Raw genomic sequence first — 20,838 nt, 5'->3', positions numbered from 1 at the left:
CCAAAAGCAAAACCACAAGTTGTTTTTACACTTGGTCGAAAAGCATCTGACACGTTAATTTTTCAATAACCACACCGTAAAATCTGACAAGTTGATCTTACTTAAGATAATCTTGGAGGCTGATTACTGTGAAAAGGGAAGGTAAATATAACTGTGAATCTTAATACGTGTTTACTTTTATCTAAGTGTTAAGTTTGCTTGAACTTTTTGAACTTTTGTTAAATTGTTGCAACTTAAAATGTGAAATTAACTTGTTCTTGCCAAGTAATAGCAACTTCGGTAAACCAAGTCAGTCTGACTTAACTTGATCATGATAAAGAGGATTTTGCCGATCATGAAGTTTCGAGATCTGTGAGTTCTGTTTTCTTAACATGTTTAAGAGAATACAATTATGACTGACTCATTTGCAATTGGCTGAATACAGATATAAAACACAGTAAACTTGGTTTACAGAAGTTGTTGAAACTTAGAGAGATTAATTTAATCAAACTTCTTAATTTTAAATTGCAACAACTTTACAAAAGTAAGTAAATACAACTAAATTGTAAGTAAACTTAGCAATTAGATATTAAGTTGGCATGAATTAAGATTAATAGTTTACACTTTTCAAGGCAGTTGGTTTCCTGGATTTATTCAGGTGAAATCAACTTGTCAGATTTTACAGCGCAGGTTTCTGAGTGCACATAAACATTAAAAGTATCAGATATTGCTGTTGGGTTGGTTTGATGAAACGCTGAACACCGTTATTGCATGTTTGCATGGCACTAAAGAACTGGCTCCTGATTCTCTCATGGAGCCTGCATTATTTGGGAGCTGACATCATTATTAGGTCATATCCTTCAGCCACACTTTAACACTTATATTACATTCACATTTCATTTGTGTCGCTGACACTCCTATTTACAGTTATTCATAATGATCAGGTTTGCTTGGCAGTTGGTGGGAGCCTTCCACTTTTTGACCTAAAGGCCTGCGGCACCCTGACGCAACCTTCTGCTCCTGTTAACACACCTCCCGTGTTATGTTTGTGTACCTTCTGATAGCGTGACGTTAGCAGTGATTTATATTAATTCGTAATCTATTGAACGGAGCCAAGATGAAGCTGACTAAATGACTGTTATGCTGCACCACTACCTTGTTAACATCTGTTCTCCTGTGTGTGACTGTGTCTGGGTGTGACGGAGATACATGTGGTTAGGTTTGTATGTGTGTATATAAGAAATACAGTGGAGCTGGGAAAAACAAGTGTGAGCATGTATCAGTGTGTGCCACGACATGACATTGTCTTTAAATATTAGCAATAGGCTTGTTTATACTGAAAGAACCAATACAATAGAGACAGTTTTATCATGAATCTCTAAAGCAAACATCTCCGTCGTGGAGGAAGCTTTGCCTGTTAATTACTTATTTGTCTGGGAACAAAGAGCGACATCTCTCAGCTTGTTGCAGGGAAGCTAGAGGGCCCTTCAGTTACACTCTCATTCATTCTTTAAACAGATGCTGGGGCTTCAGTTTAAACATAACCAATGCCACTCAGCTGATGCCAGAGTGACCTAAGCTTCACAAATGAAAGGATTTGCATCTCCATTGTACATTTTGCACCTTTTGTATTTTGTATTGTCGGTATTTGGGGTTCACTGTACTTTTAAACGACAAGTCTTTTCTGACAGAGGAGTCAGAGGATGTGTTGCCCTCCTTAACTGTCACTCAGTCTCCACTCTTTTAAGATAACAGGAATGGAAAACATAATGAAAGGGCTGCATCTCAGACAGTGATGTTGACTCACAGCTTGTGATACATGTAGATTAAATCCCCATCGACCCAACAGGTAATATAGACGGACTACATGGTTGTTTCACCTCTTTTGCTGCTTTTCAAACAACAGCTCAGTATATATTGATATGTTTTTATAAGATGTCCTTGAATTCAGGTGTCCCGGTCTCTTAACGCTGAAAACACTACAAGCAGCAGTGAAGTGTTGGTCTTCCGCATGCTGACATGCAGTGGCTCTGGAAAGCTGTTGCTCCAAGCTGCAGTCACTTGCATACGGAATATCAGCAGCCAGGGCACCTGGTGGCTCTTTGCGTGTGCTCCCTATACAGAGGTTGTTTCCTTGCCGTAGTGGCCGCGGGTTAGATTTCGACCTCGCCCCCATGCTGCATGCCCCCCCCCAACTTCATGCTCGAACTATCCTATCGATGAAAGGCAATAAAGCCTCAAAAAATAATCCTTTTGTTTTCTCTCTCTGTTTGCCACCCTCACTCAGCATGGCTCTTGTTGTCCTGACTTGGAGTCTGCAGTGCTGTGCTGGCAGTGCTCATGTTGCTGTCACTGCAGTCAGCCTTGTACCTTTTTGCTACATTTGATGCTATTGTTGGCCATCCATTGTGTGTGAGTGTAGGCCTATGTGTGTGTGTGTAAGTGTTTAGGGCAGTCTCCAAGGTCACAGGAGACAAACTGCTGAGTCACCTACTGCTCCGTCATCAAAACAACCTTCTTGCAGTCGCAGTCTATTAAGGTAATGCTCTGTTGCTTTTATTAGAGACTTAGGACATTAATAAATGTTACAATTACATAAAGGACGCTGTCATAATACCCGGTATTCCTTGATCTGACCTTCTCACCTATACACAATCAGCTAGCACAGCTGTGGGTGCTAAAGTTTGTGCTTGAAGTTGAGTGAAAAATGTAAAAATATAATATAGCAAGTAACAATACAGCAAAAGAAGAACCAAAAAAACCCTTTTGTGTGTGGTTTTGCAAGAGTTAGTCAGGCAATGAGCATTCCTTGATTGCTCCTTCCACCAGCTACAGCTTACTTTTTATATTTAGGGAGCATAACCAGAGCACCAATCGTGTTGCAGAAAACCTGGATAGTATTTGTTTCTGTTAATACTAAAATCTGCATTCGTGGTTTGTCTGGGGTTTTTTTTTTTTTTTTTTGGCCAAGCTGGGGCCATAGATTGTATAAAAATAATGGACGTTACCATGACGTCACTCATTGGTTTGTAGATGTAGAGTTTGGCATTTTAGTCATCACCATCTTGGATTTCTGGAGCTGACCATATTTGGACAAAAGGGTGGAGCTGAATGAGAATTTGAGGACCCTATCTGTAGACAGAGTGTCATTCAAAGCAGCCTGTCATTAAATATGCCAAATTTAAATCTAACCTCCGTGCAGTCGTCATAAATGTGAAAAAAAAGTACATTTACCCCTGAAAAGGAAAAGCAACGCAAGTCAGTGCTAGTTACTAATAGATATTAGCAGAATATGTGCACTTAAAGGTCCCTTTTAAGTGCACATAAGGAACATAGGGTTTTGTTTCGTGTTTTTGGACACTAATGGCACTACATGTGCATGACTGAGTCTCCAGATTGTTGTGGATAGGAAAGGAAGTATGCATGACCGCCTGTGGAAAAAAACTGTTTTGCAGCCTAGTGGTCCTGGTACTGATGCTCATGTATGTTTTCCCAGACTGCATGGGAGAAAACAGGCTGTGGGAGGGGTACTTGAGGATGTTGGAGGCTCTGCATGTGCAACATTGGTGGAGTATGTCTGACAGGGATATGTCTGGCGAGGTACCTTAACATGGAGGTCTAAGGGGAATGACTTGCTCTTGGAGCCAACCTCAAGTGGCCATTAGAGGAACTGCAGTTTTTGGCACTTTCACATTTGCGTCATTTTTCATCCCAGGAGATTTCTGCTTGGTTCTGGCAGCTGCATAGCTATAGCTAACACCTTTGTTGTTAAGGAGTTGCCTGAGGAGAGATCGGCTCCTAAATACTCTACTGTGTTCACCAGCTAGATGCTAACTTTAACCCAAGTTTATGAGAGCAGTTAACCAAAACTGAAAAAAACAAAAATACCAAAAAATGATGAGAAACAAAATGCTTTGTATAGATGATGGGAACTGCAGGGTGGGTCAAGATTATATGTGGGTTTGCAGTCGCAACTTTAAGCATCTCCTTTCTCAAGGCACATTTGATCTAGTGAGTGATGTTCCAGGAGTCATCATTTATAGTGTTGTTTCCTTTTTTCCCCTTTTTTCTCCTCTTTTGTGTAACATGTTGTCATTTTAGTCTTAGGAACATCTACCCATACTCATAACTCAGATTGAAAAACATGCATAAAGGACCATGAACACACACACAGTCTTGCTTTCACACACAACATGGGTATACCCAGAGTCCTCACACACACACAGGCTGAAGCTGTGTTTCCCCGAGATCCCAGTATTGGTCAGGACTGTTGCCATGGCGAATCCATAACTCTGAGGCTGTGTGCATGTGTGTCCATGTGTGAGTGATATGAACACAAAAAAGACAGGAGGCATCATTTTTCTTTCCTCTGTAGTCACTCCCCTTTTCCACTTACTTATACACACACACACACACACACACGCACGCACACACACACACACACACACACACACACACACACACCTTATGCCACTCCTGAATCCAGCTCATCAGTTGTTTTAGCACTAATTCTCCGTTAGAAAAACAGTGGGAAAAAAATGAGCTGAAACAAAAAAATGAAATAAAATGAGTTGAATCAGAAGCATTTTCAAATACATGATACAGCCAAAGAATGTATTAGAAACATTATTCAAACAAGATAATATGACCTAAAACATTAACATTGTTGCCTGCTTTTTCATCATCAGTGGTTGCTTTAAAGGAACAGTTAACAGCGAAATCCAAAATACATATTTTTCATCTTATTGGTTTAATTGGATATATCAGATGTAGAGATGCCTGCCTTCTCTCCAATATAATGGAACCAGATGTCACCCAGCATGCAGTGCTCAAAATGCAAAAACATGCATTTAAAAAGCTCAACAGCAACGTCTTTTCCCCAGAAATCATGACCGGGATACTCAAGATAATCCACCAACCTTGTTGTGAGTGGTTTCATGTAGGGACAGTCAACCGTATCACAGCACAGAAAGAGGCGTTCATCTACTCATGGATAGAAGGCTGATGCTTGTGAAAGCAAGAGGTTTAAACACTATTCCTGCTGGCAATGGTCGTCAAAATGATGTCAGAAAGATGTTGGACTCTGACCTCTCAGAGGTGTTAAATTTTGGTTGGAATGAAAATCAAGTCAGTATTTTAAATTTCTAATGAAGTTAGAATTTCACGTGGTATGGACGTTCAAATTACAACGTTTGGCGGGTGTTGGTTTCCATTAACACCTAAATGTCGGTATTCATGACTTTGGCATGGGGCATTTGGAAGATGTCAGATTTGGTTGCTTAACAACACAACTTAAAACCAGCAAAATATCAGCGTAATCTTTTGTCAGTATTTTATGTTCAATACAAGTGACGTTGGCATTAAAATTTTGTCACATAGTGTTACTGCCTTAATTCAACCAAATATTAACGTTGAAAGCTAGCAAGGGTTAGTGGGTGTAGCTCTGTAGAGAGAAAATAGTTCCTACATGAAAATGCTTGCAAAAAGGTCTGTGGATCATCTTGAATAACCAGGTCATGATTTGTTCAAATGTATTTTTCTAGGCACTTTGAGCACCAAAAGCTGAGTGCCATATAGTTCCATTGTAACGGGGTGTGGTAAGACCCAAATGCAGCACAACAGGGCAGGTGAGTAGTTGATAATGACCTTTATTTAATCTTTTGGCAGATTGAATGGAGCAAAGGAGTGTATAATCAGGTTGCAGGTATATAGGGACAGTTATCAGTTCTGCGGTGAAGCAGAGTTCATGGGTCAGGCAGAGTTCGTACAGAGACTTGGGTGAGCTCACATTCACAGGTGATAGTTCAGATTTTGAGTGGGGAAGTTGTGAACGTAGAGCAGACTGGCAGGTGAATGTATCAGGTAAGTTGCAGAGACACTTAAAGCAGGGAGCTCCTGGGAGAAGCGGGGACTCCAGAGAGGGGCAGGTAAGGCTCGTGGTCAGGGAGGAAGCAGAGTTGGCGTCAGGCAGGCAGCGGAGCAGAGGAATCCAGTAGGAGCAGGCAGCGGGATCAACAAGGACAGGCGGGGAATTGATGTACCATCAGAACAATAAACACTAGCGGCGCTCACACAGAGGAGATGTTTTGCTCTGCGGGAGGCTCTGAAGACGGCTGAAAGAATGGCGACCGCTCCCGACGGAGCTGAAGCAGTAGAACACTGCACAGCCACAGGCAGAGGTGAACCAGGAAGTGCACAGGAAAAACTGGTGGTTGGAGACAAAAGGCTGTTAGGTTTGCCGGGGCAGAGTCGAGGACTGGTGGTCAGAGGTGAGCCGAATCAAAGCCAGGAGAACAGTCCAAGAGTGCTGGAAGGTCAGGCATGGAAGCGAAGACAATCTGGGCAAGAGTGAGGGATTTGGGGGTGGAGTAAGTGGAAAAAATCCCACAGCAGCAGGAGGGAGGCAGAGCAGACTTAAATCCATTATATTGGAGAGAATCAGCTAATATCTCCAACACTTGGTAACTCACACTAAAACAATCTAGACTGATAAATAGCACTACAGGTAAGAGGAAAAATATGTATTTTTGATTATGGGGTGAACTGTCACTTTAAAGCCGTTCTTATCAGCCTTAGTTTGACTTGTGTTTAGTGCCAGTCTGCAAATATTTGCCTACCAACCTCAGCTTTGGCTCCTTTTCTGTAGAAGAGTGGCAGCCTGTTAATTCAGTATGTCACAGTTTAGGTCCAGATAACAGTTTGTTTTGTCTGCAGTTTGGAGAAATCCACATCTGTTTTTTGTTGAATCTCTGTTTTGAGTTCATCTGAATTATGGTTTTAAATCATTATTACTCATAACACGCACCTCAGTATGTCTTTAACATAAATCCAGTGCATTAATTCAGCCACTTTAAATCTTTATTATTTGATGGTGACCTGAAGTAATCTCTCCCAGCATGTATTGGTTCATGTTTTTCTGTTAATGTTTAATTTGGTCCTACAGAGCTCTGCATGCATGTCCCATCTGTTGTGGTATTGCTGGTGGAGTGGAGCCCATTCTTCACACCCATATGGACAATGCCGTGGATTACAATGTGTTGCGCTTTTAGGCCAAATTCTGCTTGACATGTCTGTTATGTGGATTTTTATCTTAATTGCATTGAAGGCTGTACAAGCATTTTCTCTCTCTCTCTCTCTCTCTCTCTCTCTCTCTCTCTCTCTCTCTCGCTTGTGTCTTCATTTTCTGCTGTCGGAGCCACTGTGAGAATACAGACTATAATTGGCACTTAATTGCTGCCGTGGCAACAGTGCTATTTAAGCCTATGCGCTCAGCTACTAAGGCATATAGCGCACACACAGTCATAAAAAAGAGGAAGGAAGACACACAAGGAGGAAAGCTCTTAGCTCTCTCCACCTCATTTAACTCCAGGTGTTAATGGGTTTGTCTTTTTCTGGGGGCGGGGGTTGTTTTTTTTTTTTTTTTACATATTGTGACTAGTTTGTTAGTAAGGTTTTGCAAAAAAACTCTGTGTCTTTGACAGACAACAGTGTTTCTGCTCTGTTGTGTTGCACAGCAGTGGTAATGAAATCCTTGCCCATCACGCCTTGCCTCCCGTTGCCATAGCGATTCAGATCCACAGTTGTCCACCCGTGGGTCAGAACCCTACAACAGGTCCTGAGATCATCTTTTTCACGGGTTGTGAGATAATAAGAGATGTGTACTCTGTGAAGTTAAGGTCTGCTGTTGCTGATCTCTTCAACTCGTTTAAATTTACTCTAAATAAATATTAAAAACTGACCCATTAAGTCACACAGTGTGACTGTCAATGTTCAATACTGGACTTCCTCTTAAAAAATCTTGCTGGTTGTATTTAAGATATTAAAAAGAGAGCACAGGCTATTTAAAAATGTATTGTTCTGAAAGTAGTTCCAGTTAACACATAACAGGTCTCTAATGAGTTTCATTGCCCAAGATGAATAAGACATGAAAATATTCAGTGTCTCTTGCATCAGTTCATTCACATTTATGTTTAGACTGTGTTACAGTCGTGAGCTGTTATGCTTTGTTAATGTTGCTATGGCAACCTGGCTTCAATGAATCCCTGTCTTCGTCTTGCCACCAAGTTCACCTGCCGAGGTGCAAGGAGACATCTCCACACACACACACACACACACACACACACTCGCTGCTTGGTGTGTAATAACTGGCTGCATTCAGAGCAGTTTTTCTGAACTCTGTATTATTTTTGGTTTTGGTATTTGGTATTTTTGGGTTATGGTTAGGGTTATGATTTTTTGTGTTAAGTGACCAGTGGAATCAACAGTTCTTAAAACTGGTCCAGTATTGACAAAGACACAACAGCTGCAGTGGCGAAAAAAACCTGTAAATAATCTCTACAAGCAATTATGTGCCAAAATTAATGGCCACTACAAGTGCTCGTTTTTGCCACTGACAGGCTCAAATCGTAGTAAGTGTCTGACAGAGAAATGAAACCTTACCTTTCATTTGTCTTTTAGTATTGTCACCAAGTCTTGCTCAAGAAAGGGGTCTTATCCTGAAATTTCAAAAGAGGTGATTTGTTACTGGGAAAACAACAATAAGTCAGAGCTGATGGGCAGAGGACCGCCGGAAATATTTTGTTGTGTTTAAATACAGGAAAGTTTAGATTTCGACAATGTTGAAAAGTTCAGGAGATTCAAGAACCAGACTTTTATTTGAGCGAGACTTGGTCAGAATAACAAATTGAGTGGATTAGGAATGCAAAAGTATGAGATTTTCATGGTATGCTAACAGTCCCAGAAAATATGGCAGTTTCTTGGTATTACAGAGCTATTGCTACTATCAGTTACAATGACCTGTAAAGGAATAAAACAGGTTTTTAATTTGACTGAACAATTGTTTCATTATTAGAATTGAAACTTGAAGCCTTTTAAATAAAATTATTAATAAACACTCTCTTAGAATATAACTGAAATAAACCTGAGATTCTTTGTTCAAATGCATTTTTTTCAATACCGCACAAAAGCAAATACCTTGAAAGAAGTATACCACTGAAGATCAGATCAGCGTAGGTTAAGGAAATACATAAAATTTCTCTGCAAGGTCCTTTCCATAACGTTGTCAGACACTTAAAATAGCAATCTGAGCCTGTCAGTGGCAAAATAAGCACCTTTAGTGGACTGAAATTGAATACACAACTGTACTTAGGAATTACAATTACAGCCTTTTTCATTGCTGTAGCTGCAGTGCTCTCTCAATTAGGGATGCACGATAACTGTTTTTTAAAACTGATACCGATAACCGATAACTTTCAGCTCCTAAAGGCCGATACCGATAACCGATAACCGATAACACACACATATACCTAAGATCATGAAATCAATACTATGAACAAAACCAAAAACAGGGAGGGCCTCATTCATTGCCTTTTCCATATTACGAGCATTATCTCGTAAGACAACATGCACCATCTCCTTCTTAATATTCCACTTCAAATTCCAATCAAAGTGTGAATACATTTGGCAATTGCATCATACTTAGCTGGAAGGCACACATCAGAAAAGTAGCGGCGGCTCGGCAATGTAAACCGTGGCTCCAAGTGATTAATCAGACGGGAAAAGCCTCTGTCCTCGACCAGGGTGAATGGCTGGTCATCAAGCGCCGTCATGTCCATGATTAAATCTTCAAAAGCCTTAGCCCGTGGGTCATCTTTGGAAAACCTCTTGGATTTTTCGAAAGCCTCGCCGATGTGTCTAAGTTTTAAGTTGCTAACGTTAGCGTCTTTAGCAGCCCGGGCGTCCTCATACGCTTTCAAAACTCCGTCGAAGCGGTGGTTATGTTTCAGGTGGCTGATCAGGTTTGAAGTATTAGTGCTAGTTCTCCCTCCTCGTGGAACTCGCTTGGAACATTTGTTACAAGTAACCAGCGAACTGTCTTCTTCGGAAACTTTGAAGAAGTTCCACACAATCGACGCCATGTTCTTTGTTTTCGTAAGCCACTGCTGCATGCTGCATTCAAGGTGTAACGTAAATTCCCCCATTCCCTCGTTTGCTAGTCGTTCTTTCGACCTTTTTAAGTTTATATTTCTTTTTTTTATGTGTAACGTGGAAAAATAGCGCGGATATCAATTTAAATCAGCAACTACCAAAATTATGACCGAGTTAACAAGTTGTTTTCTGACATGAGGGGGTATTCTTGATTTTTCCTAGTGAGAAAGAGATTTTCTGATTATGCCGACATCACGTGAACGCAGCATTCACTGCAGGCCATTCGGGTCTCATAGTGGGAGCGAGGCACTGCCGTGCTGACAAAAATATATATGTTATTAAATATATATGCTTTTTGTCATGATATCGGACTTATCGGAATTACGTCATAATTTCCTGTTATCGGCCCGATAGTTATCGTGCACCCCTACTCTCAATAATGGACCCATTTCAAAATCTGTAGTCACTTAGACACAAAAACATAGGAAAATACGCTCCAAGTTCAGAATTACACAAATGTTCCTCTACAGTACAAGAGAGGATGGTGAAGGATGACATGCCACTTAAGCTCTTGTTAAAATGTTCAGATGTGAGAAGCAGTTGGGCAATTTGAGCCCAAATGAACCTAATACTATACAATAAATGCAACAAAGTAAACTTTTTGAGGTCACCCTCCAGACTCCCAGTGCACCAAAACCACACAGCTTGCTGGAGGGTAGTTCAGATGAAATTTATCTGTCTGGCAGCCAATTGGATTGTCCCCAAAACTGAAAAGGGAACGAGCCAAGTATTTTCCCACCATACCACACCACCTACCTGCAAACTACATTACTTGGTCTGTCTCTCATTCTCTCTGCCTTTGTCAATGTCGCTCTTATCTGCTTCACACAAACCCTCCAATCACTTCAGTTATTCTTTCTTCTTGTCTTTCCATTTTCTCGCTGCTTTGGGTTTTCTTTGTATCTTTGTGTCATTTACAGCCTTTCAACTACCACTTTGTGTGTGTGTGTGTGTGTGTGTGTGTGTGTGTGTGTGTGTGTTTCAGGAACTAGCCTATCTTTTCGCTGGCATCAAGACAATGACACACAATCCAAGCAGATTACTTTGTATTCAAAGCACATGAAAATAATGGTGCATGTGTGTTAATGTGTGAGTGTACGCAGTGGTGACGGTAGTATGGCGCTGTATAATTGTCCTTGTCCATGCTCTGTCATTATCAGGCCTTCTGCTCTGTGGATTTGTGTGTGTGTGTGTGTGTGTGTGTGTGTGAGAGAGAGAGAGAGAGAGAGAGAGAGAGAGAGAGCACACACTCAGAGGCAACCGCTTCTGCTTTGATTAAACTACTAATTATTGATCAGGCAGCAGCAGACCTACAGAACTGACATTATCCCTCTCTGCATGCATGTGTGTGTTATTGTGTGTGTGTATGCGTGTGATCTTGCTGGTTATTTCCCAGCTGCGTTTTTTTTTAAAAATATTTTTTGTTGTTTAGCTCCCATTCTTATTTGTTTTAGAGGCTCTAATTGATTAAATTTAAGAAACAACACTGTTCAGTGATAGGAGCAGGGAAGAAAACCATTGGAAGGATTAGGAAATTGTTAAGAAGCTGATAAAATCGCAGTGTAAAGTGGATGCAGGAGCAATGATCTCCAAACACTGAATAACAGGGAGTTAACAAAGGGCTGCAGAGTAGATTGTGCATGGAGAGAGTTTGTGGATGAGCGTGATCTTGTTAAACATTTTGTGCTTGGTGAATTAATGCAATTATATGTGCTGTTAATGCTGTTCAATTTATGTCAATTCCACTGTACTTGACCACTTTGTGAGCCAACAGAAGGGCTTTAATGGACTTTGTGTTGTCTAGGATACGTTTGCATCATTGACTCTGGTTTAACGGCCCTATTTATGTAGGTTTGTTATTACGGGTGTTAAATCATGCCAATTAGACAAAAGTCATTAAGCCATTTTCACTCCACAATTAAGTTACTTTATTTATCAAGTAGAGATAATAACTTTTGGCAATGAATAAATCAGGTTTATTAAATGTCCAAACAATTCACTTCACAGTGGTTTTGAATGCTATGAGATGGGATATCACAAACCAGCAACCTTGAGGGAAACAGTAGAGCAATGCTATTTAGGCTACAAAAGTAATATGTACTTGCATGCATTTGATTGATCAGTGCCGTGCTTTGTGGTCATTGTGGCAAATGTCCTGTTTTATTGCCAGTGTTTTGTTTTTTGCCAACCTTCTGTGTAATCTCATTGAAATGAATGAGGCTGCATTTTTTTCACGCAGCACCATTGTCAGGCTGAACTAAATCTGATTATACCATCAACAACTGGCCAAGATTTTCAGTAATCAATCTGTGTTTCCCACAGAATTAAAGTGAATGTGTGGCAGTTGCTGAAGAAATGCATGCATCATCCTGTGCTACCTCTCTAAACTCAGAGGTTTTTGCAGGTCTATGAATGCAGCACAGGCCTTTCCTCAACAGCAGTTTGTGACTTGTAGAGTGGTTAATTGATTTGTTGATCCCTTCAGAGCGAATTAAATCAGTGATTGATGATCAGTGGGTGAGAGGAGCAGTTGCAGTGAATCAATGCAAACTTGTACACCCCGCATAGTTAATGGTTGAGTTTCACTTTCACTACGGCTGATGTTCTACTGCTCCATCTGTGCCCAGAGTGTGCTCTGCACTCCGAGAGTGGAACGGTTTATATATTCTAAGAGTGCTCCTCATAATGGTCTAGCTCCAAAAGAATTAAAAAACCTATTTGTAGTGGCAGATATTTTAATCTGATTCATATTTATTTCAATGTAAACTTAATACCTTTGAGTGAGTTTATGATCATTGATCATTGAAAAGTACACCACATCAATGATCAGTGAATCAAGAAAATAATAGAGAGATAAATTGAAAAAGAAAAAAGTTGTTTCTTTCTTTCTTTCTTTAGACGTAGAGTTTGAATGAGGCCATAAAAGGTTTGTTTTTTATTCAGAAATCTCCACCAACAACTTCTTTCACTTCATAATTCTTCCTCCTAATTCCTTATACCTGCAAAGTCGGACTAACTCACCTCGATAATGCAGCTGAGGGTCGATTTACTCTGTCATGTACAGTATATGCTTACCATTGCCCGCGGAAGTTGAAATACGTAATGGAGCCATAACTTATCTGTGCATGTAAACGTACTGACTTAAGCATTTAGCTCAAAACTTACAGTCCGACATCCACGTACCTGTTGACTCTTTGAAGCTAGTAGCTAATTACCTAGTAAGCTAATTAGGGACAGGAACTTGTTGTCTTGTTGGTAAAACAAATTTGGATACATACAGTTGGTGTTAAAGGCTTTGTTATAGTCCGACCCCGCTTGTCGTGCTGCTGCATTGTGGTCAGCTCTCCTGCTATGACCTCTTAGCCTCTTCTGTAATGGATTTCTCTGTGTATGATTGTCTTGTGGTGGCTCTCAGAGAGAAGCTCTTGGTCTTTGACACTAAAATGTGAGGTTAACCACTAGCTGAAGCATTTTCCATTACCATACTTTTGTGCAGCAGCTGATAATAGCACCAGGTCATCCACAAAAAACATTCAGCAAAAGAAAATGTGAGATCGATTAGTAGTTTTACTTTAAGGTGAGATTTTTGCATCAAGTTAAGAAAAAGAATCTGATGACTGAACATTTTTTTTATAGTTAACATCTTTTCAACCTGAAATTGAGAAACACAGATGGCTGCTGTCAGTCTTCTTGTTTAATGTGTCACTGTCACCTTGTCAGCCTATTCTAGTCTCTCCGCTCCTATCTATGTCGTACACTGTGTGTGTGTGTGTGTGCATGAGACAGACTGTTTCCCTGTTGGATATGCACTTGATAGAGAAACACACACATGCACACACCGCTGCTGTCAATACTTTTCCTGCGCGGCGCACTGACAGAGGCAGTGGAGCTCAACTGACACAATTACACAGGTTCATACAGGAGGAAATGCAATCATTGTTGCTGCGGGTAACAGCAAGCAGGGACTGTCAGCCAGTCAACCCCCAACACACACACGAACACACACACACAGAGCCCAGTGTGTGGACTCAGCCGCCAGATGTTATACAAGCTCCTTTTCTCCAATCAAATGTACCCACAGCAGGGTCCAACAAAACATATTTTCCCCACTTGACCAGTAGATTTAGATCGGCCCTTGTATGTTCACTGGCCCTGCACTCAGAAAGTGAAAACAACTTTTTTCTCCCATAATTTTGTTGATTTATTATACATTATATGTACAATGGTGAAGTTCAGCTTAGATTTGGTTGTTGTCCTTTAGTTATCGATATGTAATAATGATATACAAATTTGTACAAAACATACCAAAAACACTGTTTTCCATCCAGGAGTAATGCTGCTCTTTTTCTCTTTATAGCCTTCTTTAGCTGACATTTTATTCAAGTACCAGTAAGAGGCTAAGGCAGGCAAGAAGTCATTTTTGCTTGATGTTAGATATGTATTAGGGATGCACAATATTGGATTTTTTTGCAGATATTCAATATGCTGATATGTAACAGCTCATCTCGCCGATAACTGATACCGATATTGATATATATCCACTTTTTTCCCATCTAACTTTAGTGATCAGCAAGTCTCTTCTGTAGTTGAATTAACATCATATAATGCATACCTTTATTGTGATAGCCCCCCAGCAAATAGACATAAAATGCGATATATGATGTGCAGTATGATATGAGAATTTTAAAAAGGACTGTATTTTTGACAGCATTGTAAATCATTCTGTTGGGATTTTTGAATACCCTTTTACACTGTAATATGGTGATGCTGCCCAAGCCTACTGCCCACAGCGTGCGTGTGTGTTTGTGAGCCGGCAGGTAGCTTTTAATAGGAGGCCCATTCTGCCGCCATTCATATTGTCGCCCTCTCTCTCTCTCTCTCTTCCTCTCTCTCTCTTGACCTTTTTCAGTTCTGCTTTTCTTCCCACCATTCAGACATAACATTCAGCATGAATGAAAAGAGCGTGCATGTGTGTTAAATGCAAATGATATACAAGTCTTTTCTTCACTGATGTAGTAATCAGTTGTGTTGCTTCTGGTTGCATTATCATAATTGCTAACTGCAGATTAGAGCCTATCCACATTTTGTTGACCGTCACATCAGTGTTGATTGTTTGCACGTCATCATTGTTTTTCCCACAACCTGTTTTGATTATGGCTCTGAAGGCAGGATAGGTTAATCAGTGCAGCAATTATGGGGGGCTCTTCCTCAAGTGACATCCCAAAGATAAAAAGCAACATAAAGCGTGTTATTAAGGTGTTAGGCCACCACAGGCCTCCAGAAAAGCTTCAAGGCTCTTTGCAATTGGAGACTACTGGAGGGATGAACGTCTGTTTCCCTATTTTTCTGCCGAACACGTTTTGTAAAACAACCATCCCTCTTTGCTCTGTTTTTCTGCATACCTCCTAACCTTCTGCATTCGATACTCCACCTGTTAAATGACTGTTCTGATTGGTTATAGAGGCCTGAATGTCTGATTAAGAGGCTCATGGAACAGTTTGCATACATTAGTTTTAATGTAAAACATATTTCACTACACACCTAAACTAATAACCATTTTAGTATGAAAAGTTATTGGACGAAATTGCTGCAGGTATAGTTGTTCAAGGTTGGTCAAACCTCCATTTACCACAGCTGAGTGGATGCATAGATAAGTTTTAGAGTAGGCTTCTTATTTCAGTCCAGCACACATGCAACAACATTAGCATACATTTCGGGTCCTCTTTCTGGTCCCCTGATGAGAGTAAAGCTGTATTCACACTACAAGCGACACTGCAACAGCGTACTCAGCTACGTTATTGCTGAGTCACTGTTGAAGTGTTGCTCAAATACTTATTAACATCATTGATGCACAATAATATTGGCACGGTATTGGTATCGGAAGATATTGAAATATCCATATTTGCAAACATGCTGATTTCTGCTGATATGACCAATTTCTTTACTTTAATTGACAAAGTCAACATGTACAAAACATAACCCCTAATTTGAAGTATTTTTCTTATTTTGTACAATGAATGAATATTACATAAATTGAAAAACATTGCATTTTATATCACTACCTGCTGGTGGGCCATCACAATATGCGTATGCATAATATGATGTTAATTTCACTACAGAAGAGAACTGATGATGACTAAAATTAGGTAGGAATAAAAAAGAATATTTACCAGCTTGTTGCCAGCTTTGTTTGTCTGCTGTTTGGTGCTGAGAAGGTAGTGTATGGCGGCCTGTTGTAGCCAAAAATAACGCTAATAAACGCTGTGAAACTGAACTGAAGTTGTGACCGGTGAGTTGAGAGATGCTTAAATGCTTTTTCTTTAACATCACACCAAGTCATTTGTTCTAACGTTATTCTAGAAATGGACAATAGCAGCTAGAAACAGTTGTTCCTCTGATTTATTCCTCTAATGCATTTTCACTGAATTATTTTACACCTTCAGCTGAAAAATACTGACAGAATCACATAGCACAAAGGCAACTGCAGCTGCAATCTGCCCACCTGTGATGATTTACAGGAACTGCAGCTGTGAAAATTTAAGAGCCACTGCGTGCCATAATTGCCAATACCACTAGTGTGAGACAGAGTTAAAGATAACCAGTTGTCTCCAATGCAACAGGAATGTTTGCTTACAGTAATTACGCTAATGCAGTGTAATCATTTCATAATGACCGAAGAGAAAGCTTGGATTTTGAAAGGGTAGTCACATCATCAAAGTGAACTCATATTAATTCTCGTCGTTTTTTTAGTTTACCAGACATAATGTGTGTTCTCTACTGTTATAATTGTGGGATTATTGGGATTATGAGGGAGTGGAGTTTAGTGGAGATTAAGGCTGAGTTCACATATTGTCAGCTGGGTTAAAGACATCCCTCATGCACACACACACACACACACACACACACACACACACACACACACAGGCCTGGGGTGTGTGAGAGAGAGTTTATCAGCACATGTATCCTTGTGTGGCTTTTTTGTCAGTGGATGCTCATTCATGTATGTACCAGTCTCTCTTTTCTCTCTCTCTCTCTCTGAGGGTAATGAATGGAAACCTCCATGCGTGTGCGTGTCTGCCCATGTATGTTAGCGAGGCAACAACACAAACAGCACGACCCACTTGTTTTGTCTGGCTTTGACGTCGACCAAAACCCCCAACAGCCATTATCAGTGCAAGCAGGTGTCTGTTGTCTGTGCGTGCGGGGCGACTGAAGCAATCTGATTGGCTGCTGGACAGTCCCCCTCGATCACCAGGGGCAACCAACAGCCTGATCACTTGTCACTGCAAAAGATGTGCGGAGCGTGAGGTGTGAGAGACAAAGAGAGGGATGACAGAGGGAGGGAGAGGAGGAGGAAGCGGAGGTGAGAGGAGGGCGAGATTCTCGCTGAGAGGCGTGAGAAAAACACTAAGAGCAAGCCGTTCGGGAAAGGCGGCGACAAAGTGTTTACCACTGTGATGGCATGCTGGTGTTCTTAAGGCCAGTCGCCCCAATTGGCAGATGGGCAGCTTGTCAAATGTGCTTCGCGCTCTAAAGGGCTTGAGGGCGTTCTGCACAGCAGCACGTATTGATATGAAAGGGAGCTCATTCACAATGGCCTCTTTCTGCTTGAATGACTAGCTGAAAAAACAGTGCAGATATACACACCGAAATACACACAAGCGTGACAATGAATGGGAAGGAGGACGTGTGATGGGGTGAGGTGGTCGACTGTATGAAGGGCAACCTGAAACGAGACTCATTTTCCAGGCAGGCAGGCGAGTGAGATGGAGAGTTGGGGGTTAATTCATGAATTGAGTCATGACTGATGTAAATATAGGGCTCCGACAGATGTTAGAATGAAATGTTTAATCAACAGAAAAAGGTTAGTGGAGCAATCTTAAAACACAGTTGGACTCTCCACCACTTCCTTTCTTTCTTTTGATTGCTCCCAGTGGTGTAATGTATTACACTTTCAGATTCTTCCCTATAAACCTGACTGCTTTTTCAACTTTTTGTGAGTTGAAGGTGGTGGTAAAGTTAGCAGCTAGCTTATGAACATAGTGGAGCAAAGAGCAGGAGTTAGTGGAGAACGAAACAGAGCTAAAAGCAGAGCAAGTACTGGACTTCTGTTCATCGGTTGGCCAGAAAAACAACTTCTAATCAATGCTAATGTTGCTCCATGTGTGCTGAATGTGTAAATAAGAAACAACTTGTAAAACATATTCACATCTACCACCATTTTTTTGTTTCTCTGTCCCAAAGTAGACAAAACAAGAAGTGAATGCAATAACCTCGCCTATAAAAGTTCGGCAAAGAGATTTATATATGATACTGACTTAGCTAGCCTAATTTCCACAGGCAGGTCTTCTAGAGTCTTATTGCCTGATGCACAGTTTCTATCCTCATATAAACTCATATGGACTTAAGGTCAGAAGTATACCAAGCAGCCAGATCATAAAGTGCCTTAAAAGAGCCTTCTTATGGTCTTAAATTCAATATCACTGTGTATTTTGCGGGTCTTAGAAGGTTATAAATCTGGATTTGTGTCAGCTGCAGGTTGCTTGAATGCTGTACAGGGAGAGATGACAGATGAAGAGACTGAGGGAGGAGAGATAAACAGAGAGAGAAGAGATAAGGATAGAGAGATGTTTACCCTAATGCGACATCAGTGAAGCTGATGGCAGATCGACACAGGAGTCAACACACGGTTCACGCAGATTAACTTGCAATAGGCTCATCTTCATTCATCACCCTGCTTGTCGTCCCGACGCACACACATACACAAACGTATACACACACAAAAAGAAAGACTGGTGTCGGCATTATTACTGAGGATCATCAGTTTTTATGGTGCAAGAAGCAGAAATTTGAAATGACTTCGAACCATAGCAGTCCCTCTGAGTGAATTAATGAAAAGAGATTGCTAATGTTCTAATGTTACACTTGGCAGATCCAATCACATTATCATTGCAGTGTAATTTTCTATTAATTAAGATTATCAGATACCTGTACCTGTTGTTAATGGGATCTCAAAGGCAATATCACTGAATTCACATTAGTGTTGAATCTGGAGTTATTCTGACTGTATTTTTCATTTAGGATAAAAGAAGGGTTTTTTTTTTCACTTCTATTCGCTATGTTTAATTTGGCTACAGGAATGGCAGTGAAAATGTGAGTCGTGCTATTGTTCAGATGAGGTAATATTGGTGCAAAATTGGCCCCTTTCCATGCAAATAAGCTTCATGGCAAAAACAGTCCAATTCACAATGTTGAGCGCTAAAAGCCACATGAAGTTACAGTGAAATTACTGTTTTAGCATCTTCATGGAGTGGGTTGTAACTGAAGCGTGTTTATAAGGGGTGTCACGCCTACATGCAGCACCAACAGTACAGACAGACTGGGACATTAAATCCCAATATATTTTTTCCTCTGTCATGTTTAAATTCCCTGCCTTAAGTTTTGAGGAATGCCCCTGCAGCTCATCAGTCAGGACTTGTACCTCGTGGTCTGAATTTATTTATCTAATTCTCTCTGCCATTGTTTTGCCTTTATTTCTAAACAGCAAATTGGACTCGGCCTTAATACTTAATTGGCGTGTTTATGCTGTATTATCATCAGCGCAATGACTTTTGTAAATCGGACCTTGAGACCGGGCAAGTGATGCCTAATTCATCGTGCTGTTAGCGTTTGCAGTCCGTTCTTTGTGAATTCACCCATCTATGTGCTTCTTGTTTTTATCATGCTGGTTTATGCAGGGGTCGAGATTTTAGTGATTTTATTGGTGAGTGAAAAGGGCAGCACAAAAATAACAAAAACAGTGTATTGACAGGTAATGCATACATGAGGGTAAATGGAGATGGGAATTTAGAAAAAAACGGACAAGACAGGACAAAACAAAACAAAAAGAGAACAAACATACAAAATAATAATCAGGCATAATAGGTTTTTTTCTGTTGTTGATATGCAAACGGGTTTATATGCTTAAAGGCGCATGCGTGTCTGCAGCCAAGATAGAAGAGAGAAGAAGGGCTGAGCAAACAACACTAAGAGGAAAATACACAATTTAGATAATTAGAGTAGGGATATATATAATATTGCATATACATAATAGTGAATAGAACAAAAATGAAATAAAAATAACAAAAAAGGGAAGAAAAAACGAAACTGAATAAATAGCCAAAGAGAAAAATAAAAAGACAGTGGAGCTGGCGAGATGGTGATGGTGGCAGTGGTGGGGGCAGGATTTAAGGATGAGATCAGACTAGACCCTGCAGGGTGCGCAGCTTTCCCCTCACAGTCGACAGAATGCAATTTGCTTCTCAGCTTTGCATCTTTAAAACTTAATTAGTGTGAAAACCAGCAGGGCACCAGTTGAGGACGAAAGGACGTATTTTTGATAAAGGATCTGCTTGTGACTCACGTGACCTTTTTTTGTGTTCACAGAGGAGCATTTTCCGAGGTGGTCCTGGCCCAGGAGAAGCTGACCGGTCGGATGTTTGCGGTGAAGTGCATCCCTAAGAAGGCCCTGAAGGGGAAGGAGAGCAGCATCGAGAACGAGATCGCCGTGCTGAGGAAGTGAGTGCAGTTATAAAAACACATTCATACACAGGCGCACAAACCTCCTAATTCCTGGTTACCGGGGCAACTGTGCATCTCCTCTCTCTTCCACACATCACAACCCCCTCCCAAAAAACCCCCCGCCCCCAGGTCACGATCCACAGCCCACCTACCACACATCTACACATCACGACTGAAACTTCTGTCTGTCTGAGCACAAAACAGCTGCGCGGTATTAACCACAAGAATTCTGTAGTGAACTCTGTGAAGACACTGCTTCTTTGTTGTAAGTAAATGTGAGTGGTCCAGTCAATATAGAGGAAAAGTATTGAT

General features: G+C 40.7%; 1 protein-coding gene across 1 annotated transcript in view; it reads left to right on the top strand.

Moving 5' to 3' along the window:
* The window catches only part of camk1da (calcium/calmodulin-dependent protein kinase 1Da), a 59,458-nt gene that overhangs the window by 17,291 nt on the left and 21,329 nt on the right, over nucleotides 1-20,838 (top strand). The window contains 1 exon segment of the mRNA XM_042511769.1: nucleotides 20,392-20,523. Within this exon segment, the coding sequence (XP_042367703.1) occupies nucleotides 20,392-20,523 (132 nt within the window).

Source organism: Plectropomus leopardus, chromosome 22 (assembly GCF_008729295.1).
Source record: "Plectropomus leopardus isolate mb chromosome 22, YSFRI_Pleo_2.0, whole genome shotgun sequence".
Classification (NCBI taxonomy): Eukaryota; Metazoa; Chordata; class Actinopteri; order Perciformes; family Serranidae; genus Plectropomus; species Plectropomus leopardus.
This window is presented reverse-complemented; position numbering and strand designations above follow the sequence as displayed.